We start from the raw sequence: 25,373 nt of genomic DNA, 5'->3' as shown, positions 1-25,373 counted from the left end.
AGAACACTTGCAAAAACATTTATTTAAACAAATATTATGTAAATTTCATAAAACAGAAATAATTTTTAAAAATATACCATACATTTTTTTACTATACATACTTATAATAATTTTTTTTTGCTACTTTCTATGTGTAAGCTTTAATTTTAAGAAAATATTGTTTTTTTTATAAATGCTATAATCTATTGAATTATATACGTTTAAATATTGTAATGATTATGTAAGTAATATTAAATGCAAAACCGATATACATATATATAAATTGTATTTGTATAAATAATACATGCAAATTGATATATGTATATATATATTATGATTATGATTACACACATGCATATTTTTTATATAACATAATTATGTCTTACAAAAAACAACAGTTTTAGTGTTTAGCTATTTTACTGTTTGTGTTTTTTTTTTAACTTATTTTTTACTTGCATAATGCAAATGCTAGAAACAAAAACAAAACAAATATTATGAATGAAACAAAAACAAAAAAAAAAACAATTTACAAAAATTAAATATTTTTAATACACAATTGTAACTAAAAAGTAAAACAACAAACGCTAAGACTTATTCAACAAAAAATTGTAAAATATTAACAGAAACTTATATATAATACATGCATACATATTTGTATATTTAAATATAAAAAAGAAATTCATTGAAGCGAGACGGAAACGGATATGAGAAATATAAAAACACAGCACACACAGAGAAACATTCACACACACAAACACAAACACACACACACACACACACATGCAACTTTGTTGTAGGGGCGAGACAGCGATTTAGTTGAAAGCATGTCGCGTATTTTTTTTTATATAAATAAATACATATATATAAATAACAAATAATATAAACAAATTCTATATATGTGTGTACATATATATATAGAGAAAGAGTGAAAAAATTATACAACAATGGGTTTTATGTGTATATATATATATACATAGATACATACTTACAAATCTGTACAGTTATATGTATGACTGGAATATTGGTCAAGGTAAGCGGAACCGGACGGGACGAACTCATTGACCTAGAGACAGAGCCGCCTAAACAAAAACAACACAACGAAGCTGCCAATACCAAGGCCAATTATTCTATGTATATTATATATATAATATATATATATATATATATATATATATATATATGTATATCTGTATATTCATATGTTTATGTATATGTGTATATGTATATCTATATCTATAATTATATGTAAATGAAAATGGAAAACCCTAAAAAAATAAATAACCGAATTTTAAAGCCTGCGTAAATTATGAAACAGCAGCTGATCACGAAAATTATGATAGTGATAGTGATGAGGATGATGATGATAATGATAAAGACGCTGTCGATGATTTTGAAGATTATGATAATTGTATGTATAACAAACTTAAATATGCTGATAATAATAACAGAAGAAAGTCGATAGATTGAATGGAACTCGTTTCTATATTTTATTTTCATTATTTTCGATTTTCTGTTCGAAACCAATAATAGTAATGAAACACACATTTATGAATGCATAATTGATAAACAATTCAAATAAACATTATTATGAAAATACAAAAACAAAAAAGGAAATAAAAAAACATTATATGAATACCATAAATATATGTGTATTAAAAAAAGCGCCAAGACGCGTGGGCTAGAGCTGATTATGATTGATAAATAAAAAATGATGTGTAGCTCGTAAGTTTTAGTTTGTAACTTTATGCCTTAAGTTGTAAGCTTACAAATAATAATATAAAATTAAATACAACATATTAAAAAGCAAACAAAACAAAAATAAAAAACAAATACAAACAAACAAAACAAATAAAAACAAAAACAAAACAAATGTATAACAAAATGTGACTTTTCTTTGCTCTGTTTTGGGGGATTTTCAAACGTTTTTCGTCTTTTTAGATTGGCCAAAGATGTTACAATTTTTATAACACAACATCTACATACATGGGGAAATCGTTGGCTTGCTAGGCGTTGGTCGCTGACCGTCCCATAAATGAGTGGTTGATCATATTTCAAGAGCAGTTGTGTTAATAGGCTTGTGCGATTTCGTTATGTATTTACATACCATGTAAGCATTGCAACAAAATGTCGCAATGTTTGTATCAGGGATTAAAACCGTAATCGGAACCGTAACTTTTCATTTATGTATAATTGTTTCGGTTCAATAAAGCAATAATTTTAACTACACCTTAACGCCCCGAATGGAGTAGAACAAAAATATCCGCCGGCGGAAAGTTTACTATAGAATAGTTGTTAAATTCTTCTTTTATTTTATGGCAAAGCTTTATATGGAGCTTAGACCTACCAAAACGTTTTCTGGTCTACAACATACGGTGCTTAATCGTTTTTCAAACTAATTTTTAATTTAAAATTGAATATCAATCTTATTAAATAGTTTTTTTGTTTAAATTAAAAAAATTTTGTCTACTTGTTAACGTTATTTTTTTTTTTTGGGTACCGAAATCGTACTGGTATTTCGAAACCGAAATATATAAAATACTGTTAACCCTTACGAAACCGATATACAAGCGATAACCAAAATACGGACACATTCAAAACCCCATCTGAAACAAATAATCGTAACGGGTTTCAGTAGAATACACTACATTATCAAAAAAAAATAAATAAATCTTCTCGTCTGTGTTCTTTAGAGACTACGAATATTTTGCACTATTCTCAAAACGGTGGCGAGAGATGTGGGTGGTGTGGGAGAGAGAGAGAGCCAATTATCCCATGTTTATACAATATGTATATTACAAGTGTCAGTTACCTATTTTCCATGGAATTGATGCATTGTATAGTAAAAACGGTCGAGATTTGATTTGTTTTATTTGCGAGTGTCTGTATGTGTATGTATTAATAATTCAGCATCGATTTTGTTTGTATATTACTTTAATCTAGATTATAATCTAGATACCCAAATATTTTATTATCTTAAACTTTCCTTAAGAACTTTTCGCCATTTACATGTCGTCCAAGTTGTTATCAAATTGTTTAAATGTCTTACAACTTTTTACTTCACGAATAATAACAAAGAGTTCAATGTAGGGCGGGGCGGGGCTGCAAGGAAATTTCGAGAGGATTTAACATTAACCGCAGTACTAGGCGATCTGGATTCTGGGCTCTGGATCTGGATGTGTTTGCGATTGGCTGGCGATTTCCTTTTTGTGTGTGTGTGTTCTCTATATAGGTCGTGTTGTGGTCGTTGTAAATGTTAAGCAAAATATTTAATAATAAATGGGCACGCCTCTCTCTAGTATAAGCTCTCGGTGTTGGATGAACGTGGCTTCTTCAGTTTCTCCAGATTCTTAATAACTATATCGTGCAGCGAGGAGTAACGATTGCGAACCTCGCAAACAACCAGCCACAGACTGAGGTATTCCTTCTCATCCAGCTCGACAACGGCACGCCTGTAATCATCGATATGCGGATACTTGGCGACCTTGGAGACAACCTTGGCACGCGTTAGGAAGTAACGTGATATCTGATCAAAGAAGGCAGCCGCTTCCGATTCGACGGTCTGGATTTCGGCGAGAGTATCCTCCTGAATTGACACACCAAAATTGTTGCCATCCTCAATTTTGGGTATCATAAATGAAATCCACATTTTCAAAAGGTTCGCTATCAATCAAATAGAAGAGTTCAATTAATTACAGATTATTGTGAAATAATTGAAATATATCGATACATACAATCCTCAACCAGTTTACGTATGATCGGTTTGACCACCTTGATCATCTCACAGAGCGGCTTGTTGCACGGCACTGTGCCACCCGGAAGTCCCAATACGGTTGTTCCCGACACTGCAACATTATCGTCTTTGCGCGGTCGCTTTGTCACGGGATGATCATCGTCACGGATGTCAACATCGCCGTCATGATTGTTGACCAGCACTGGCGCCAAGACCGGAATGTTTAGATCCTGATGTACCTCACTGAAGTTGCGCTCATTGAACATGGGTGTTGAAAGCAGCTCGTTCAGTTCAACGATTTTCTCCGGAAACCCTTTTGTTATCAGTGTCTCCGCCTTGGTGATCAGCGAGTCCTTGTACTCCTGCACCTTGCCAATTGTGTCCTTGGGCATTGTTCAAGTTTCAACGTTCACCGTTAACTGCTAAAAAGTACCAGCTCTTTATTGAGTTTCAACACCGGTTCCCTCCTCAAATTGCAACTGTAGCGCGTGCTTTACGGTCAACCAACTGCTTAAGGACAAAATCCGCTAATCGTGTGACACGGCGTAAACTGCAAGACAATACGGAGTGTATGCAAGGTGTGTGCTGATTGATGCGTTCTTTTTAACTTCACAACATGTCCACAACTTACCAAAATAAAAATAACTATTTAATGCTTCTTTTGGATGCCGCAGTCAGTCCACGCTTGTATTTTATGACAGCTCTAGTGTTGGGAAAATCACAACTCGCGAGTGTTGCAAAACGACTTGTTGAATCAATATCGATACGAGTATTTGCGATTATATATTTTTCAGCTATCTCACTAAGCAAATAAACTATAGTTACATATTCTGGCTGGCAAAATTTTTAACTATTTTTTTTATATCGTTACCGACATATTTCTTCTTGAAGTCAAAAACCAAACAATATTGATTTCGATAAAATATTAAAATTTTATTATCTTACGATATTTATAATATCGAAATTATCAAAATCTCTGACAAAAACATCAAATATTTTATTACTAATATCGTGTTGGCAAATCTGAAATTTACCAAAATACATATTCGATATTGCGGGCTATAAGCGTTTACACTAACAATGTTCATATACAATTTTTTAAAGCGTATAATTTAAGAATGTGAGCTTATGTGCTTAGTGCCTAGTTATCTCAGCTAAAATTTATGGTCGTATTATTTGAAAATTGTACAAAAGTTTATTTCGTAAAATATAAATATCGATATAATTGTGTTGTCGAATTGGTTCAAAAATATCGCACTAAAGTATCGCATATAAATATCGATATGAGAACTAATTGTGCAGTCAGCAGCTCAGAGTTGAGCAGAAGTACGACAATGGGCAATAAACAAATAAAACAGCATCTGGAGACGGCACAGAAGACGGGAGTGCTGAAAATATCATTGCAGAGATTACAGGAGTTCCCGCCGCAGCTCAAGGCATATCCCAATGTGCTAAAGACACTGGACTTATCGGAGAATCGCTTTGAGAATGTGCCCGATGAACTTGGACGTCTCACGATGCTCAAGCATCTCAATCTGAGTGGCAATCGTCTGGTGGATCTGAACGAGGTGGTCGGGGAACTGCTCAAACTGGAGGTACTGCTCCTCATGGACAATTTCCTGACAAAGCTGCCAAAGACACTGAGCAATTGCACGCACCTCAAAACAGTTAATTTGAGCAATAATCAGTTGAAGGTTTTCCCCACCATGCTATGTGGCTTAAAGCAACTGGATGTGCTGGATTTGTCGCGTAACCAAATAACCCAAGTGCCCGCCGAGGTGGGCAATCTGTATGTGACGGAGCTGAACCTCAATCAGAACCAGATATCATCGCTGGCCGAGGATATTGCCGATTGTCCCAAGTTGAAGACGTTGCGACTGGAGGAGAATTGCTTGCAGGCAAATGCCTTAACGCCTCGTATCCTCAAGGAGTCCAAGATCTGTAATTTGGCCGTCGATGGTAATCTGTTCAATTCAAAGCAATTCACCGATCTCGATGGCTACGATGTCTACATGGAACGCTATACGGCGGTCAAAAAGAAGATGTTCTAAAACCTCAACAACATTCGTCACGTATTTATGTACTATATATATATATATTTTTGATTAGTATCCAATTCAGTGTTGGACAGCCAACAACAGCAATTAATTGATACATGTGTTCAGCGACTCGACTCGAAGCAGCGCATTTGCTGTGCATGATTGTTTGTTGACGCTTTATTGGCTGTCTAACGCTGAACTACTTTAATAGCTTAATGTAATCATGTAATCGCCTTGTTCCACACAAATAAAACCAATTCACAAATGGACACTCAAAGCTTGCCCAGCATTAAAGGACGCAGATGTGTCTGATAGCTGGGATTGACCGACTGCTGGTTCAAGGGATTGCCACGTGCATGTTCCATCAGACGCTCGTAGACGCGTCCGTCGTGACATCCCAGCGTTGAGCCGAGCACACGATCATGGAAATCGAAACCATCCACGATGGCAATCGCATTGGGACGCAGTTGCTCTAGCAGCTGCTCGTAGCGTGTCTCCACCTGTTGCAACTGATGCTTGTTGATGCTGTTCCATTTCAAGACGGCGCCCAGTTGACGCAGGAACGTGTCCAGGACAAACAGTTCAATTAGCTGTTGCAGCAGCTTGCCAAGCTCTGGCTTAACGCCTCCCATTCCCATTTGCTGTGCCTTGAGGGAGTTGCGCGCCAGGTAGGCGTGGCCATGCAGCGATGCCGCTGCTGCTAATCTTCGTCCAGCCCGATTGGTTGCCTGCTCCTCCGTTGTCCCGCCAATCTTACGTTGATCCTGCTGCAATTGCCAAGCTTCGCGCACCTGCTCTGTGCTGCTTATCTCCAGCGCACGCGCCACATTCTCGTGCAGATTGGGACCCCAATTCAGAGGCGACACATTGCGCAAATATTCGACACTGGCTGGGAGCACCTTGCGCCTCAGACCATCCGCGTACTGACGCACTAGGAAGCGTGCCGTCTGCAGCAACAACACCGTGTACTCGCCCTCGTAGGTTACGGCGGCATTGACCAATCCCTGGATGCTGTCAAAGTTGGCCGACGACAGATAGCCGTGACCACCACAGGATTTGCGCAGTATATCGACGCCCTCGGCGGCATCCAGCGTGCAGACAGACTTGAGGCAACAACTCAGCGCATGCAACTCCGGCAGCTCACGTGCTCCAGCTGCCTCCGTCTCCTTGCGCGCCAGCTGATCCATGACACGCTGATAGTGCGTCCACAGCACATCTGCCGCCAGACGATAGCAGACGCCACGTGCCACTTGTGGCAGCACCTTCGCCTGCTGCGTCACATGGTCCAGAATTTGTGGCTCAGCCAAATGTGGTTCAATGGGACTCTGGCGACGCACGGCCGAATAGCTGGAGAGGAATAGTGCAAGATACACATACAACTAAAACTATCATATTCAATTGTATTACACTACATATAGTACAACAGAATTGCAACTCTGTTTTGAATGTTAACTATTACCAAAATCACTTTTCTATATCACTTTCAATATTTTCTGTTGTAAGACTTAAAATGAAATAGAAAATAATTCTAGCAATTTTTTTAAATTGAATGTTACAACCGATTTTGATTAGATTTGATTTAGATTTAATCATAAATAAACAGTTTTGTATTGAAATCCATATTTTTTAGAGATATTTCTTTTTGAAGCAAGAAAACTATGTTTTACATTTTTTTGACTTCAAAATTCGGAAAATATTCGAAAACTGCATAAATTCAGCTTGTGTTTAAGATGTAATTCATTGAGGTCGAGGCAAAAAACCAGATTTAAAAATTTCTAACAAAAAATAGGTCTTTTCTTGGAAAAACTTGTAGTGTTTTTCTTCACAAATGTTATGTATAAAGAAAAGTTATTTGGTTTTGGAAGTGTTGGTAACCTACCGTGTGGCAATGGTGGCTGCTTGAAGCAGCCCAAACATCACATCCCGGACAATCATGACGCGCACGAAAACCATTGTGCCGTAGAGGAGCAAGGGTTGTGACGCTTTGACAAAGGTGCCATCGGCCAGCACCTGGGCGTTCTTCATGAGCATCTGATCTCTGGGGATGCGCACATTGCGAAATCCAAGGAAACCATTATTGACACCGTTGGCACCCAGCTTGGCGCCAATGTCGCCCACATCGATGCCCGGCATCGGTTCGTGCGTCTGCTCATCCCGTATGCGCACCAGGAACGGTTGCAGGCCATGATGCGTGCCCCGTATGTAGAGCTGGGCCAGCACCACCACCATATTGGCCGTGTGACCCAAGCCGCCGGGCCACCACTTGTAGGCGGTTAATGTGGGCGTGTTGAGCACAAATTGTTGGCACTCCGGATCGTAGTCGGCACGTGTCTCCAGGCCGCGTATGTAGCTGCCATGGCCGAGTTCCGTTTGGGCATAGGTGCCAATGATGCCGTCCAGTTGCCAGGCACGTTTAAGCCAACGCTCCTGCTGCTCCGGCGTGCCCTGATTGAGCAGTGTGCTCAGGAACATGGAGAAGTGCAGGCGCAGCGGAAAGCTCTGCTGGAACAGCGCTGTGCCCAACGATCCCGACATCAGCATGCGCAAATCGTATAATAACTTTAGATCCATACTGTCCTTAGTTTCTACTTTCATATCCTTATCCCGTTGAGCACTTCTTGTGGTCTGCCATTGACGCAATTTGACCAGAAACTTGGTGCCTTTGGCCAATGCGTGCTCATAGCCTTCCTTGTATGACATGAAACTCGGATGCACTGCATCCTCAAATTCTGCATCTTCGAAAAAGTGACGCTCCAAGGCACGCCGCTCCTCTAAAGCAGCTCTGCTCCCCGCCCACCAAACGGCAAAGTCCTCGCTAGAAAATGTCGCCAACTCTCGCTCTCGTTGGAGATCATTGATCCCATTAGCCTTTTCTTTTGCCATTTTCAGCTGCATTCCGATTTCACTCTGCATTGCGAATTTAATCAAGTTGCATTAATAACTAAACGAGCGATTGTCGCCTCGACTGGTTTATCTGCTGCGTCTATCGCTGTCCCCCATCCACCCTTTGCCCCACTCTCCCCGCCGCTCCATTTCACAGCTGTTTACAAACATGTACACATAATAAACTGGTAGGCTATAATCGAGCAAGCTCCTTTGTGGTCGACCCTGCACTTGAATTAAAAATTAAAATAAAAAACATCGGGAATTAAACCCAGGATGATTATCCATTATTAATCCGTATACATTGTGATATTTATCAAACAAGTTGACATCAAAAATATTCTTAAGGAATGTAAAAAACTTAAAACCGTGAAAAATGTTTTGTTTTTTTAGATATATTTTATAAAAAATACATATTATATTGAAATTGTAAGTCCTTTTAAAAACAGTGTAATTTTTAAATATGTAAATTTTAAAACAATAATTAAAAAACAAACTTCATATTTAATATCTTCGATATTTATTCATTGTCCTTGGAATTCGTCTTTTTTTTTAACTTACGAAAAAAAGTGAAAGAAAAAAAATAAGCCTGTTTATATATATAAGTTTGGATTCTCTAGTCTATGTGTTCATATACACTGACATATACTATATATACTTGGCAGAAATATTTATGTATACTTTCTGACAAACCTAATAAGCCCGTTGTACTTTTTATTAAGTATACGCTTTAAAAACAAGCATACGCACATACAAATGTGTGCCAAAATCGTAGCGATAAGATACTCGCATTGAAATCTCAACTAAAATAAACAACAATTAAAGTGCAAAAGGCCTCAACAGTCTGGCAAGGTCCATAGTGTAATTATTATATTGTTATTAGCATTTGTTGATAATACTTGATGGCAATTCGTTGTTCCATGTAGAACCAGTGTGACCAGCTCACATTAACGACAAAACCAAGACAATGTCAGCTAGATTTCCTTTAATTTACAGTGTGACCTATGTGATTTTAAGAAAATAATACTGTGATGTGTTCAATATTCATAATAAAGGCATGGCGCCAAAAACAATTTGTGCAACTCTCCAATAAATTTTCAATTTGTTGTTCTTTTATTATTATCATATAGAAAAGCGACACAGACATTTAGTTTTTATTTTATGTATATGTATATATAAGTGTGTTTATACTAATGCGACAAATACTATTTGAAGAGTTGTTCCCGATTCAAAACCAGGCAACTACGTATAAGCTCAAATAATTCGTCTTTGTGTTAACTGTTTTATGGGTATTTTTTTTTGGTAACAATTTATTGGGGCTGGCCCACAAAATGGCATCATAAATATATATTATGGCCCGTTTAACACTATGAATAACCCACGAACGAGTACAAAATATCGAACACACTTTGTATGAAAAAACACATGAAAATAAAATCAATTTGATTTCATTTTTTATGCCATTTCGAGCAATACAAAAAAGGGAAATAATATTCGAAACAAATCATCATGATCACGACATTTTTTTAATACAACAGCTGGGCAAATCCGGAATTCAAATTACTTAAAAATTATTTCAATTTGGAATCATCTGAAAACGTTGTTTTTTTTTTGTTTGTATTGTATTAGCTGTTGTAAACATTACTATGTTGTATATCATAATACTCCTGCTTTTTTACTCGTTGTGCGCAATTAACATATTTTAGAAACAAACAATTAACACACATGAAACGTCCACATTCACACTCTCTGATTACAGTTAACAAACAAACACACACACAGACACATGCATACAATATGTACAAGCAATTGGGTAACAAGCGATCTTTCGGCCAACTTATTGTTTATTCCATTTCTATTCATCTTCTTGGCTGTTGTTGTTGTTGCTGCTTTGGGTGCCAGCCCATTTGACGAAGCAGCCTTATCAACCGCATTTTTGGACCAGATCGGGTTTATCATTTATCATAAAATCTAAATACATTTTATATATTTTTTTTATTTGTTTCTCACATATACATATACATAATTATATATGTACATATGTGTGCACAAACATTTAGCATTTAAATATGATCATAATGGTAACCAAGGCTGCAATTCTTTAAAAATGAATCAGTTTTATACAGAACCTTTGAATTATTTAATTCAAATCAACACAATTTTTTGGTTTCTCAATAAGTTTTAACTTTTCATTGATTTCTTAGACATAAAAAATTATTTAAAAACATTTCTCTCTTTAAGAATCTGATTAATATCGTTTTTCCTGCAAATTGCGATCGAATATCAAATCGATAGCTTTAATAAATGCGCAAGATAATTTATGTTATTATTTTACTCGAACCGGATTAATTACGCTTTATATTATTTGAAGAATACATTCATCATCCAGCGAAAAAAAGTTCGAACCGGTATTATGAGGAACGATTTGCAACCTTGGTTATAACACTTATTAGCTAGGGATTTCCAGCATATGGGTATACAAACAGTTTCTTCCTCTATATTGCATAGATTTGTATTGTACTTAAAACATGCACGCTAATATGCACAGTTGTTCACTAGGAATTGTACAAAAAGCGCACCAACAAACTTTTTTTTTTTTTTAACATAATCATAGTCACTGGTCATAAAAAGGTACAGTTAAAAAGCCAATGAATATTGTAACTGTAGTTTGTACGTGTAGTTAACCGTTAGTTTACAATCTATACATAAAAAATTAATACATACATACATTGTGCTGTGTGTGAACCACCCAAAAAACAAAAGTAAAACAACACAGAAAGAAAATCAACAACAACAATCATAATAATCATAGTCATAATCATAATAATATTAATAATAATAATAATAATAGTTAATAAATAAAGATTCTAGACAATCGTTTGACAATCATTTCACATTTGTTATTATTATATAGTATCATATTACATATCATATTACAGCTATTCATTTTTGTTGTTGTTATACTTATATCATATACACTTGTTTCGTTTCATATATATATATTATATTGTATATTCTGTATAAATCGAGCTACAACTAATCAATCCAACACTTCTTCCATCTCTCAACATTCATACAAAACCAAAATGAAAAGAAAATAATAATGATAATAATAATAGTGAAAAATCAAAATACAAATAATAATAATAATAACACACAACAAACGAAATCGTAAAATCAAAAATTAAAAAATAGTTTTTGCACGTTTAACATTTTTGTAATATTCGTTTAACAAATGCAGGCTTTATATAGTATGTATAAAGATATATATATTTGTATATATATAGTATGTGTGTAGCACAGTTATAGTATGTTCTATGTACGCATTACTTTATATATTGTACATACATACATAATTTCATAAAAGTTTCGTTAGTTCAGTTTTTGTTTTATATGCGTATCATATACATTCATAAAATCTACTCTATTGTTACTATTATACTATTCTATTGTGTTATACATGGTGTATATAACAATAATATAACTCTTCTGATTCTTACAAGTTTCGCTTGCTTTTCTTTTGCCTTCCATCATTCAATGTTCTCTTCTCTTCTTTTCTATTCTTATTCCATTTTTATATTGTTTAGTTTTATTTTTATTTTTTTAGTGGCACAGCCACGTTTTGAACTTTAGGCCTGGTTTTCAACTCTGTACACCTCTTTTCTCTAACTACGCTGGCTCCTTTTTTCTGCTCCATGTGCCTCGCCTCCATTTTCTCTAACTCGTCCATATTTATCCTTCCCTCGCATTCGATGGTACGTCGTATTGTTGTTTTACATATATGTATATTTAAGTTTGTGTTGTGTGAGTGTGTGTATAAATTACAGACAGCTAGCTAGAGACAGTGTGCTAAGTGAGATAGAGTAAGAGTATAGCAATAGGCGAGGAACTGACGAGCGTTCGCGATTCCCGATGACAGCAACAATGACGATGACGACGACGACGACGACGACAACAAATGACATCAACAACAATAAACAACAACAATTAAACTACAACAATAACTAGAGTGCGTTGAGCAGGCGGCAATGGCAGCGGCGTGCGTCTATTTGGTTTCATCCTGATCCATCGGCTCCTCGGAATCATCTCGCGAAAGTGTTCTAAAAAATGTAAAAGCATAGAGATTAGTTTATGTTGAAATTGGCATCTCAAGTTTGAGTTGGCATCTTCACCTGTGCAGCGACTGCATGGAGAGGCCGGCCATGGCATTGACCGTTTCAGATTCATCGTGCTCGATCTTGAGCGCTTCCAGCGCGGACAGACCGACAGTGTGCTCCAGCAGACGGACGCAGGGCCAATGTGTTTGCTGAGCAACAAAAACAACAAAAAGATTCAATTTGATTGTTAGTTAGTTTTATTTTAAATTAAATAGTTAAATATCTCGTCACAAAGAGAAAGTAGAGATATCACATCAAAGCGCAAAGTAGTCAGTGGCTTGTTGACCAAGATCCATAACTATCATTAAATGGATTACAAAAGTCAAAAATATTTGGCTTCAAGGGAAACTTGGTTGGAAGAGATTTCTGTGAGACTGCCAAACCTTAAAACTTGTTATTAATCAATCTCATACTAAACTTTATAATTTAAAAAATTTTTTCCAAAATATCTTAATAATTAAAAACAAAAAATCGTATTAAAAAAAAAATTTACACAAATAAAAAAAAACCCTTCTTAATAAACAAAATATATATGTAAAAACCTTAAAACTTGTTATCAATCAATCTAATACTAAACTTTATAATTTAAAAAAATTTTTTCCAAAATATCTTAATAATTAAAAATCAAAAATTGTATTAAAAAAAAATATACACAAATAAATAAAAACCCTTCTGAAAAAACAAAATATATATGTAAAAACCTTAAAACTTGTTATCAATCAATCTAATACTAAACATTAAAACAAAATTTTGCAAAATATCTTAATAATTAAAAACAAAAAACGTATTAAAAAAAAAAGTTTACACAAATAAAAAAAAACCCTTCTGAATAAAGAAAATATATATGTTAATACCAATTACTGTAGTGTTTATTCTCCGATTGTGATAAAATTTTCAGATCCGATCGTAACTAGATTGTCAATATTTTAGAATAGAAATTCGACAAATGAGCCGGACAGCAACTCCTACAACAAGTATTGAATCTGGAGTCATCAATTACAGCGAATGAATGCAAATTTGTGCTCTGACCGAAATTAGAAATTCAATTTCTAGTAATTTATTCGTTTGAAATAGTGAAAGAACGAAATTCTATTCTACCAATCTTGTCAATTGCTCGTCGACGACGAAGAAGGCGACACACAGTCGCCAATTTGTCAAAAATATTGGAAATAGCTCGGAAAGTCAAGTGACTCACTAACAAACTTGATTAACATGCATTTAGGAGAGAATTGTCACTAAATTTGGGAGCTTTAGCTCTTTTAGCTTCTGAATGAAACTAGTCGGCCGGTGCTACAGTCGAGCATACTCGACTGTCGGAGACCCCGTACTTACTATGGCAAAAACTAATAATGGAAAAAATTTAAAAATATTTAGTTAAGTTAAATGCATATTCTATCATATTGGTTACAATGTCTCATAAAACATAAAAGATTTTCATACTAAGACTTGATTTTCGCCCTATCGGTCCTATGACAGCTATATGATATAGTAATCCGATTTGAACCAACTTTGGACAGGATATATAAAACCAAGTTTTATGCATATTAATCAGTTTGGTTACGATATCTCATTAAACAAACAAGTTTTTTATACTAAGACTTAATTTTCACCCGATCGGTCTATGACAGCTAATATATGATATAGTTGACCGATTAGAACCAACTTCGGTAAGGATGTATAAGACTAACTTAAATAAACAAAAAAAATTTTTCATACTAAAACTAGATTTTCGACCGATTGTTCCTATGTGCGCTATATGATATAGTGGCCCGATTCAAAAAAGAAACAAACTTGACCTGCCTGCAATATAGAGGAATCTACATATCAAATTTGGTGTCACTAGCTTTTAAATTGTTCTTATAATTTGGATATGAAATTGACCCCTGTACTTTTTTTAAGTACGGGGTCTAAAAAGAGCCTTTCTCTTTTCTTATAAAATTCAAACTGAATAGATCCATTGAACATGGAATTTTCTTTGATTTATCTCGCTCAATTCGCTTCTCACTTCTCAGATTTCAGTTGTCGCTTCTCACCTGTATGGCAATTGTTTTCTGCAGTGTATTGATGGCATTCTGGCACGGAGGTCGCTCCAGTTCGGTTTGGGCAATCGCCGCCACGGGATCACCGAGCAGAGCACGAACACATTCCTGTGCCGAATCACAGATGGCCGCCAGATCGTAGCCACCCTCGAGGGCCAGTACCACCTTGCCATTGGCCAGTTGGAGCAGTTCTCGGGTCATCAGGCCAAAGCAGGCTGGGGATACATGATAGCCGCCCAGCGGAGCCGGGTGTCCGGTGGCTGCATCAAAGCCGGATGAGACGAGCACAATATCCGGATTAAAGCACTTGGCAATGGGCATCACAACTGTACGGAATGCAGCGATATATTCGGCATCTCCCAGCGGTGGATTCAGTGCGCCGGACCACGAGATGTTCACATTGAAGCCGAGACCAGCACCGGCGCCGCACTGCAGCGAGAGAGAGAGAGAGAGAGAGAGTTAGAAAGAGTTAAATCACAAGATAATGATAATGATAATATTAAAAGCGAGTGAAGTATAAGACAGAAAGTGAGAGAAAGGACATAGAAAGAGAAGTTGAATGATATAGATCAAAACAGAGCAATTGAATGAAATAGAAAGAAAGCAATATATTAAAAGAGAGATAGACAGTGAGAGGAGAAGGAGAGAGGGAGAGAGAGAGACAGGTTTTAGAAATAATATGCAATAAAACGAGACATAAAGATAGAAAGGGGAAAAATCAAAGAAATGAAATGAAGAGATAAAGTAAAACAAATATGTTGTGAATGAAAGAGAAGAAAATAGAAAGTAGTGAAGAGTGGAGAAAGGAAGTGATGACAGGGTGGAAGAAATGAAAGGGAGAAGAACATGACTTATGTTCTATGTAGAGTACCCTAATGAATTTGCAGAATTCCTGATCTTAGAGACCCTTCCCTCTCATAGAACCATTCCCCACCCAGGGATTACAATTTTCAAACTCGTTTCGGTTAGAGGGAAGCCGCAGATAATCAGCTTTTCATACAGACAGAAGCCGAAGTCGCCTTATATTATAAGGAAATATTAATTATATAATATTATATTATGTTTATATAAAAAAATACACGGAAATATAAAAAAAAATCGATCAGTCCTGTTCCGGTTTTCACTTTTAGCAAGATTTATTGAAATTTAAAATCTTTGAACTGTTCTAATTTCATTTCGGAAACATTTTGCGTATTGAATTTCCATTGAGTTGGAGCATTAAAGTCTGATAAAGTGAAAAAATATAATTTTTGAGGTGTTTAGCATAAGTACAAAGTGAAAAAATACATTTTATGAAATCTTATAAGACTTTTACAACTTTGACATCGTTAAGCATAACAGAAATGTTTAATTGCAATGTTGTTTAGATCCCGCATCTAAACACACTAGAGCTCTATTAAGTTTGCTTTCATAGGTCTTGATCTAAATAGATAAAACTGGTTTCACCCAACGGTTTTCCTGCCTTAACATTTGCTCCCAAAAGGGAGGAGAAACTCACCTCTGTGGGGCCACCCGTGCCGGGAAAGAAATTACCGTCATCGTGTCGATGTATGGAAAGATATAGAATGTCGGGACTTTGGTAGAATGCTTGCTGTGTGCCATTGCCATGATGCACATCCTGTAGAGAGAATAATGAGTTTAAAATCGAATTTAATGGAGGAGATCTCTGGGAAAATCATTGATAGTCCACTCACCCAATCCACGATGAGGATGCGCCTCACTTCGGGCAGACGTTGACGCAACAGTTTCGCCGCAATGGCAATTGAATTGAAGAAACAGAAGCCCATGGCCAGATTTGCCTCGGCATGATGACCAGGTGGACGGACGACGGCGAAACCGTTACGCAAATCACCTTTGGCCGTTTTCATGGCCAAATCGATGACACAACCGGCGGCCATGCGAGCAGCTGTCGCCGTATGCAGCTCATTCCATGTGGTATCCAAATCGACACCAACTCCACCGCAGGACAGACGCACAAAGCTGGCCGAGAGAGCACTCTCCAATTTGGGCCTACTCAATTGTCCCTGATTTGAGCCAAAGAGCATTGCATGCGCCTCAGTGTGAACCGTTTGCAGCTCCTCCTGTGTCGCTTTGCGTGCACGTAAACGATCGCAGCGCTTGACAAGATCCGTCTCATTCAATCTTGCCCACACACTTTGCAATCGTCCACTGTGCTCCGGATGCGGTGCATTGTCACCACAACTGCACGTATGCTTCAACATCAATGGATCGTAGGCCAATCCCGTTGTGATCTTCTTGTGCGTCCCTGAGGAGCCGGAGCCGGAGCCAGAGGTGCATGTGGATATGGAGGAGCAGGAGCTGCTCTCCACAAGCAGCTGCTGTTGATGCTGACGCAATTGTGCGGCATAGGCGCTGCCAAGCAGATGACGCTTATGGGGCAACGTTAGATTCACGGGCGGTATATGATCAGCCGACGAGGATGTAACAATTGGCTGTTGTCCAGTGTCCGGTATCTGGCTTAATCCATGGGGACCCAGCGGTACCAGGGGACTGCTCAGAAGTGGCCACGCAAGTCTCATGCTGTTGCAGATGAATAAATACGGCTGCGGCAAGTGCCTCGGGCAGATTCTGTGACGTGCTGGTCGCAATTGTGCTGGTCAACACCGTTTTGGGCGGTTTCTTTTTATCGGTGAGATCCATCACCTCGGCGGCTGAGTCATCCTCCTCCTCCCTTAGCTGCAACTGCGGCTCCCGACTCGCGGCGGCAACAACAGCAGCGGCGGCGCCACTCCGAGTAAGCACCGTTTGACGCAGCTTCTGTGTGAGCACCTGATGCTCATAAGCAATTTAAAATGGAAATCAACATTGCTTTTGTGAAATTTGACAACAATACCTCTCAAAACTACTCATCTAAAAGCTGATCTGCAAAAGCATTATAATATTTTTGCTTAAATTTTTTCAGAATATAACACCGTAACCGGTATCGGAACCGCTAACCGAAACTAACCGTTTCTTTTGTAGTACCGGAACCAGTGCTGCCAGTCTAGCAATTTAGTTGCTAGATCTGGCAACTTTTAAAAAAATTTGCAACTTTTTTATTAAAAATGCTATTAGCCACAAATCTAGCAACTTTTCAATTTTCTTTAGCAATTTAAGCAACTTTATTACAAATCTAGCTATTTTTAAATTTTCTTTAACATTTTTGCCTATTTTTGTAAATTTTTCAATTGATTGCACATATTACGATAAATAATGGTCACAAAGATATCGAAGCTTGAATTAAATTCAGTTGCTCGATTTCATGAACTTGTTCGCTCACTCACTCTCTTATTGACTTTTGAATTTTGCTGACTGGTTATGGTCTACACAGACATGGAAAATGTTGCCATAGTTATGATCTCCCCTATGAGTACTTGATTCAGATTTCAGGAAATGAAAAGTACGCGGACACAAGTGAATCTGACGAGTTAGATAATGCAATAAATATTCTCTCTTAAATATTATGATAAGAAATAATTTATTTTAAACTATACGAAATCATGTTCCTTTTTAATTGAATTTTTTTTTGATAAGAAATCATGCTCATTTAAATTTGACGTATTGTTAGTTTGTGTTTTTTCTTAATAAAATACTAATTTTTTGTAAATTAAAATTTTAGTGATTTTTTTTTTGGCAATTTTTACAAAATTTTTAGCAATTTTTAGCAACTTTTTTTTCAAATCCAGCAATTTTTGCTTCAGAGATTCAGGCAGCACTGTCCGGAACCGAAACGCTTGTAGCGGTACGGTTGTGGTAAAGTTGCTAGGTCAACGAGTTGACAAACTTCAAACTGTCATTACTTAAAGAAAACTGACCCGATTTTCAATCGGAATCCCATTTTGATGGTTTGGCCTCTATATTCATATTGTATTTAAATTTTGTTCATTTAGAAAATTTTTTTATTTTTCGACTATCAAAGCCGTGGTTCCGCGATAGTAATAAGGGTCCTTTGAAATTTTGAAAATTCCAAATTTTAAATCTCAAATTTTTACTTTTAATCAACTTGTAAAAAGTAATGTCAAAATTAAGAAATATTTTGACTTGTTAAGTCGCTAGGGCAAAGGCTTGAGCAACTTCGAACTGTCATAACTTTGGCGATACTTTAGCGATTTTCAAGCGGAATGTCATTTTGATCAGGGTTTGGCATCTTGATTTATTCTGCATTCAAATTATATTAAATTCGTTCAACAAATTTTATTCCTCTGGATCTAGATATTTTCTTCGATGTCTTAGTTGTTATAAAAAACCACCTTATCATTTTAAAATCTTTCAAAATTGATTTGGTGTACCCTTACGTACCGGTACTGATACCAAAACTGAAAGAAGAAAACTGAAACATAAGCTTTTACCAAAACAGTTGTTTCGGATCGTACCGGAACCGAAACCGTATCCTTTATTGGTTTTAGTTTGATTCCCTGCATTTTTTCAAACGCTATTGTTCCCGATATAGATTTGCAATTGATGCCTTGGAAATCCAACTTTTTAGCGAAAGTCTGTTAAAAAAACACACTTTCAAACGAAAAATGTTGAAAAAATTGATTTTATTTTTGAAAAATAATAGAAAATGCAAAGTTATCTGAAAATAATCGTTTCTGAAAATCGGTAATTTTTAGCAGTGTAGATTCAAGTTGAAACTGTGCATTTTATAAAGGAAAATTCTGAGTTTGAAGACAAAAATCTTTACTCTTAAAAACCCAATGACTTAAGATAAAGGCATGTTAACATGTTGTTTGTATTTTTCTCTAAAGGCTGTCTCAATATAAAACTAGTCGGACGCTGCTACAGTCGAGCATACTCGACTGTCGGGGACCCCGTACTTACTATGGCAAAAACTAACAATGGAAAAAATTAATAATATTTAGTTCACTTTAATGCATATTCTATCATATTGGTTACGATATCTCATTAAACAAAAAAGTTTTTCATACTAAGACTTGATTTTCGCCCGATCGGTCCTATGACAGCTATATGATATAGTAATAAAACAAAAAAGTTTTTCATACTAAAACTTGATTTTCGACCGATTGTTCCTAAGGGCGCTTTATGATACAGTGGTCCGATTCAAAAAAGAAACAAACTTGATCTGACTGCAAGATAGAGGAATCTACATACCAAATTTGGTGTCACTAGCTTTTAAATTGTTCTTATAATTTGGATATGAAATTTTTTTTTTTCGATTTGTGGGCGATAAAGGGAGCGTGGCCGAATTTTGAAACAAACTTGCAATATAGAGGAACCTACATACCAAGTTTGGTGTCTCTATCTCTTATAGCCTCTGAGATTAAGGCGCTCATACAGACGGACAGACAGACGGACAGACGGACATTGCTATATTGACTCGGCTATTGATGCTGATCAAGAATATATATACTTTATAGGGTCTGCCACGCCTCCTTCTGCCTGTTACGCACATATTCGTTAAAACAAACCCAATAGACCCCTGTACTTTTTTTTAAGTACGGGGTCTAAAAATAAAATATTGTCAATTAAAATGTGTTGAAACTTACCTCGCTGTTCTCGTAATGCGTTTGGGCCACATTCAGTTGGCCGGCGCCTGTGAGCATTGGATGGCCGAGGGGCAGGGGGGCGGACTGTGTTCTTCCCAGGGGACGGTGTCCCTGCTTGTGGAGATGCACCTGGGCCACCTGGGCATCTGTCATGGGCACATGTCCACCATGTCCATGCGAGTGTGTGTGCGTGTGCGTGTGTGTGTGTGCGTGTGCATTATGCTGATGACCGTACAGTGCATGGGCGTGGCTATTTGTGGGCGGCAATGTGCCACCACCACCAGCAGCGGCAGCAGCAGCAGCAGCGGCAGCTGCAACAGCCACCGCAGTGGCATGAAGATTAACAGCCGATGCGCCACCAGAGACGCCACTGAGTTGCATGTACGACGATGATGAAGGCAGAATTGTGGAGGCGGCATGAGCTTGCGGCGGAGCCACATCTCCAACCAAAGATGCCTGCGACGAGGATGTGGATGTGGCCGATGCTGAACGCACCACCGGCGATGGTTGTGGTGCAATTCCCGTCGCTGGCATCATCGCTTGCCGACCAAATGGCATGGCTAATGGACTGTAATAGGTGGGCGGTGTGCCGGCGACAACGCCAACGCCAACTCCAGGTGGAACTGATGGTGCCACAGCCGAGACAACAGTAGCAGCACCACCAGCACCACTTGCAACACCACCTGCACCACTCGATGCGGCCGTTGCGGCGGCGGCGGCCACATGTTGACGCAGTGCAGCAAACATGGCATAATTGGTTTGTCCCGCCTGCGCGTTGGTTAAATGCGGACGACCCAACGAAATGTTCGGCAACGATGGTGAACTAAACAATGGGAGATCATTGATGCTGCTCCTCTGTCCCGGCTGATATTGACTACCCTCCTCGTTCTCCTCCTGGATCGGTGCACTCGTCGGTGAGCCCCTACTCCCAACCACGCCCACCGACAGCGCTGTCGATGATGGCGGCGAATTTGGTCCTGAATCTGGCGTGCTATTGCAGTCTAACAACAAAAACAAATGCCAAAGAATCGAGATTAGCTAAATGAATTTCAAGAATTTCTTTCGTTTCATCAGTCGCTCATTTACTGCAATATTGGTTTCAGTTACGGTTTCGGTTATGTCTGTATTTCGGTTTAAGGTTGTATATCACTTAAGCTAAATCTTGCATATCGGTTTTGAAATGACAATATGACTTCCATTAACAATAAAAAAAATAAAAATGAAAAAGTAGTAACAATTACATTAAAAATGTGTTAAATGATTTGTAATTTAAAAAACGATCTACTATATTTATACTATTATATATTCACCTGGAACTAGAAAAATAACTGAGTTTCTTAGGAATAAAAAAATAATTGAAAAAAAAAGTATAATATTTTTTATTTCTAGTCTTAACTCAAAATAATGAATTTTGATAAAAATGCATTTAAAGACAAGAATTCTTTTGACTCTCACATGAAAGGTATACAGTATTCTTACCCAATATAGAACAGAACATAACGAATATTTCTTTAACAGTAACTTAAAAATCGTTTTGCAGTAAATGAGCGATGCCATGAATGTGACACACAAGAAAAAGACAAAGAAGAAGAGGTAGACATGGAGCTTTTGAGCTGCATGCAGCATTTGGCATTAGGCAACGGCAGCGACAGCGACGTCGACAGCGGCGTCGACAGCGACTAAGTTAATATTCAGGTTAGGTTTCGATTAATAAATACGCACAAAAAACATGGGGACAGTGTTGGGTTAATTTAAAGCAAAAGTAACAACAACAAGTATAACAACAACAACAATTATAATAATAGTAATAATAATACAAAATAACGAGAAAAGAAACAAAGAGTAAAATTAAAAATGCAACAATAAAAATTTGGAATAGTAATGTCCTAAGATCAACCTTACCAGCTATCGTTGTGTATGTATGTGTGTTTAATGTGTGTATGTCTATAGGGGAGAAAGAAAATGTTTAAGAATAGGATGGTCAAAAGAGAATGTGAAGAGAATGCAACCCCTTAAACTCAATGATCGATTTGGAAAGTATCTTGTTGAAGTAAGAATTTCGGAATCACTTTCAGGTTTTTAATCCATTTTGAAATGATCAATATTTAAACTAAGGTGAGATAAAACAAAATATTGAAAATAATGTTAGAGACTACCAAATGAAATGTATAATATTTAAAAAAAGGATTATTTCTCCAGGTTTGCTTTTAAAGATATCAAAAGGGAAAAGAGAACAACTTTAAAAAATAGTGACATTGATCCTTAAAGCAATCCTAAATAAAAAATGAGCTGCTTAAAAGCAAAGGTTTTCAAAAATGTCCATGTGGAGATATCCAACGTAAAAAGAACTTCTTTAAATTATATTTCAAAATTTTATTTGAAACCAAAATATTGATCTCAAAATGCAAAGAGTTCTTTGTGAAAGGAAGAATCACATAGTGAGTTATTTTTGCTCTTTTAAGAAATATACTAAAGATCTTCGAGGAATTAAAAGGCTTCACCTCAGGATGAAAAAAAAAAGTAGTAGAAATAAAACAAAAAGAGAAAAGAATTGTGATGATCGAAGAGGATTTCTAGAGCGTTAACCTTAAAGGAGGAAAAAGTTTATTTTATTTCTGAGCTTCCAAGAGTATCTATCGACTATAATAAGAAGATTTTAATATATAATATCCAATTAAATGCATGTATCAAGAAGACTGAAAAGCAGCGATCATTCATTCATCCATTCATTTATCCATTCACTCATCTCGACAAGCTGACCCAACGATGACCTTCCCGCATTGCTTTCTTCATTCAACATTTAAGTGATTGACTCAATTTCAATTTCCATTTCCACTCTCATCATGGAATCCATCGAATCCAAAACAAAGCGCTTTCCAAGTGGTTTCAAGCGGTTGTTACCACCTCTCGTTGCCGTTGCCACCCTCTCTTCCTTTCTCTCAGTGTGTTTGGTATGTGTGTATGTGTTGTGTTGTGTTATATTTAAATTGTTATACATACTTGTGAGAACCGAGTTCTTTTGATGCCTACGCTGGGCGGCCTGAAGTAAACGCTCATGACGTCTCGCCCCCGCCGGTCCACCGATGCGAGCCTTCCTCTCGATCACGCTCTGCTTTAGGCGAATTTTCAGCAGGTTCGGCTCAGATGCTGTTCAGGTTCAGGTTCAGTTTCAGTTTCATTTAGTTAACACTCATTCTAAATATATATATAAAAAGGTGTGTGTGTCTGCATGTGTTGGGGTGTGTGTGTGTGTGTGTGACTCAAGGGTGCCTTACAATCTATGATCTTAGTTGAAGTCTTCATTTGTAAGTTAATTAGTCATAATTGAAATAGTTTCATGCTGCAAACGATCCTAAAAAAAAATCTTATTTTTTCTTCTGGTTTTACAGTTAATTCTACAACTAATCTCTTTTTATAAGTTAATCGTCATCTATTTAAAAAAACCTCTCCTTTTTTGGTCTCTATTCTCTCTTCTTTTCTCTAGTAATCTTAAGTAATTATTTTTTATTTTTATTGAACTTTATTGAACATTACTGATCAGTGATCAGTTACTCTTCATCTGAAATAATTTTTTACTTTTTTGCTCGTTTCGAAAATTTGTCAATATAGCTCTACAATTTCTCTCTTCTTAACATATATATTCGCCTTTGATCACTAGATCTTTCTGTAGGATTTCTCTCAATGATCACAGATCCTGTTTTAAAGAAATTTTTGTCAGTTTTATAATTCAACTTTTTAATTTCTAAGCCAACTTTACTTTGTGTTGCAATGATCGGGTTTGTATTTGTCTCGGAAAAGTGTTCTTTCTAATTTTCTTCCTTTCTGCTCTGTAGACTTTCTCTATATTGGTCCTCTTCTTAAGTAAGTTATTTTCAATGCTTTCTTTTTTTTTAGTAGTCAAACAAGCGATGCAATCGACAGCACTTGAAGCGTCAAGCAGCGGCAAAGACTTAGCTATTACGTTAGTTAACGTGGCTAAAGGGGTTGGTAGGGGGTGGGGTGGGTTGGGATCACACATGCAGGGGCTGATTAACAACTTACCCGTTTTTCGCAGCGGAAAATCAGATTCATATTTGAGCAGTGACGGGGGTGGCTGTGGTATTTTATAGGGATGTGCACTGGTAACGGTACCCGCGGGCAGCGATTCCCCCGAAGAGCTTTTCACCACGCCCCTAAGAAGCCGAAGAAGAACAAGAGAAAAAAAAAGTCATTTGAAATTAGAAACGTGCATTATAAAACCAAAATTTGAAAAAATAAAAAAGAAAAAATAATAGTGTTTACCGATTGCGATAGGGAGATGTTGTTGTTGTGCCATTTGGTGCCACCGCCTGTGACTTGCGGCTCATAAGAAAGCACTACAATAGAACAAGAAGAGACTGTAGAGAGAGACTGCATGTGTGTGTGAGAGAGAGAGGGGGAGAGTTACACTGAGAATCTGTTTGACTTCGGGACTCGCATTGGCGCTGCAATTCTCCTTCCTTTTCATCACTTCACGTTCTCTTCGCTCCCGTTGTTGTTGTTGTTGTTGCTGCTGTTGGTGTTGCTGATGTTGTTGTTGTTGCTGATGCTGTTGTTGCTGATGCTGTTGTTGCTGATGTTGTTGTTGCTGCTGGTGTTGTTGTTGCTGGCGATGCTGCTCCTCAACAACGGCTGCTGCCGTAACCATGCTCTGTTCCCGCAATTCCTGGAAAGCGCCATGTGAATGCACCGCAAACTGAATAAATTACAGTAAGTTCGAGAGAATTTGTTGTTGTTGTTGTTTTGGGGCCCATAGAAATATCTTTTATTATTTTTTTTTTATTCCTTACATACATACAATATGTATATCTACATATCTTCTTTTTATTCTTGTTGTTGTTGTTTTTGCTGCTGCTGGTCAAGCGTCAATTGTTGTTGTTGCTGTTGTTAGTCATCGCTGGGCGGCACTTCCGGTCAAGCGCCGGGCAACATGATAATTTATTTTTGTTATTTTGTTTTCTTTGCTACCCACGCGACAACTACAGCAACAGCAGTAGCAACAACAACAACTAGAAGAACAA

General features: G+C 37.2%; 4 protein-coding genes across 5 annotated transcripts in view; 1 reads left to right on the top strand and 3 right to left on the bottom strand.

Annotated features, from left to right (window-relative positions):
- Positions 1 to 2,892: 2,892 nt before the first annotated feature.
- Positions 2,893 to 4,463, bottom strand: LOC117793488 (proteasome activator complex subunit 3). Its single transcript, XM_034633808.1, has 3 exons — positions 4,341 to 4,463; positions 3,711 to 4,259; positions 2,893 to 3,639 (listed from the first exon to the last, which is right to left on the bottom strand). Exons 2-3 carry the CDS (start codon positions 4,099 to 4,101, stop codon positions 3,272 to 3,274), a joined length of 759 nt encoding a protein of 252 aa, XP_034489699.1. The 5' UTR covers positions 4,102 to 4,259; positions 4,341 to 4,463; the 3' UTR covers positions 2,893 to 3,271.
- Positions 4,464 to 4,985: 522 nt separating this feature from the next.
- On the top strand, positions 4,986 to 5,994 carry LOC117794142 (leucine-rich repeat-containing protein 57). Its single transcript, XM_034634639.1, has one exon. The coding sequence runs from the start codon at positions 4,993 to 4,995 to the stop codon at positions 5,758 to 5,760; it is 768 nt and encodes a 255-aa protein (XP_034490530.1). The 5' UTR covers positions 4,986 to 4,992; the 3' UTR covers positions 5,761 to 5,994.
- Positions 5,907 to 14,127, bottom strand: LOC117794141 (probable peroxisomal acyl-coenzyme A oxidase 1). 2 transcript variants are annotated; one of them, XM_034634638.1, is made up of 3 exons: positions 14,117 to 14,127; positions 7,628 to 8,655; positions 5,907 to 7,095 (listed from the first exon to the last, which is right to left on the bottom strand). In XM_034634638.1, the coding sequence occupies exons 2-3, from the start codon at positions 8,641 to 8,643 to the stop codon at positions 6,021 to 6,023; spliced, it is 2,091 nt and encodes a 696-aa protein (XP_034490529.1). In that variant the 5' UTR covers positions 8,644 to 8,655; positions 14,117 to 14,127; the 3' UTR covers positions 5,907 to 6,020. The 2 variants fall into 2 exon arrangements, with proteins under 2 accessions (XP_034490529.1, XP_034490528.1); XM_034634637.1 differs by lacking the exon at positions 14,117 to 14,127 and having other exon boundaries at positions 7,628 to 8,739.
- LOC117794145 (histone deacetylase 5) overlaps positions 12,209 to 25,373 on the bottom strand; it is a 35,060-nt gene continuing 21,895 nt past the window's right edge. Inside the window, 11 exon segments of the mRNA XM_034634641.1 lie at positions 12,209 to 12,731; positions 12,804 to 12,937; positions 14,822 to 15,256; positions 16,326 to 16,445; positions 16,522 to 17,362; positions 17,364 to 17,633; positions 20,324 to 21,335; positions 23,335 to 23,481; positions 24,376 to 24,506; positions 24,616 to 24,689; positions 24,761 to 25,018. Coding sequence (XP_034490532.1) covers positions 12,677 to 12,731; positions 12,804 to 12,937; positions 14,822 to 15,256; positions 16,326 to 16,445; positions 16,522 to 17,362; positions 17,364 to 17,633; positions 20,324 to 21,335; positions 23,335 to 23,481; positions 24,376 to 24,506; positions 24,616 to 24,689; positions 24,761 to 25,018 — 3,477 coding nt within the window. The 3' untranslated portion in view covers positions 12,209 to 12,676.

Source organism: Drosophila innubila, chromosome X (genome assembly GCF_004354385.1).
Source record: "Drosophila innubila isolate TH190305 chromosome X, UK_Dinn_1.0, whole genome shotgun sequence".
NCBI classification, from domain to species: Eukaryota; Metazoa; Arthropoda; class Insecta; order Diptera; family Drosophilidae; genus Drosophila; species Drosophila innubila.
This window is presented reverse-complemented; position numbering and strand designations above follow the sequence as displayed.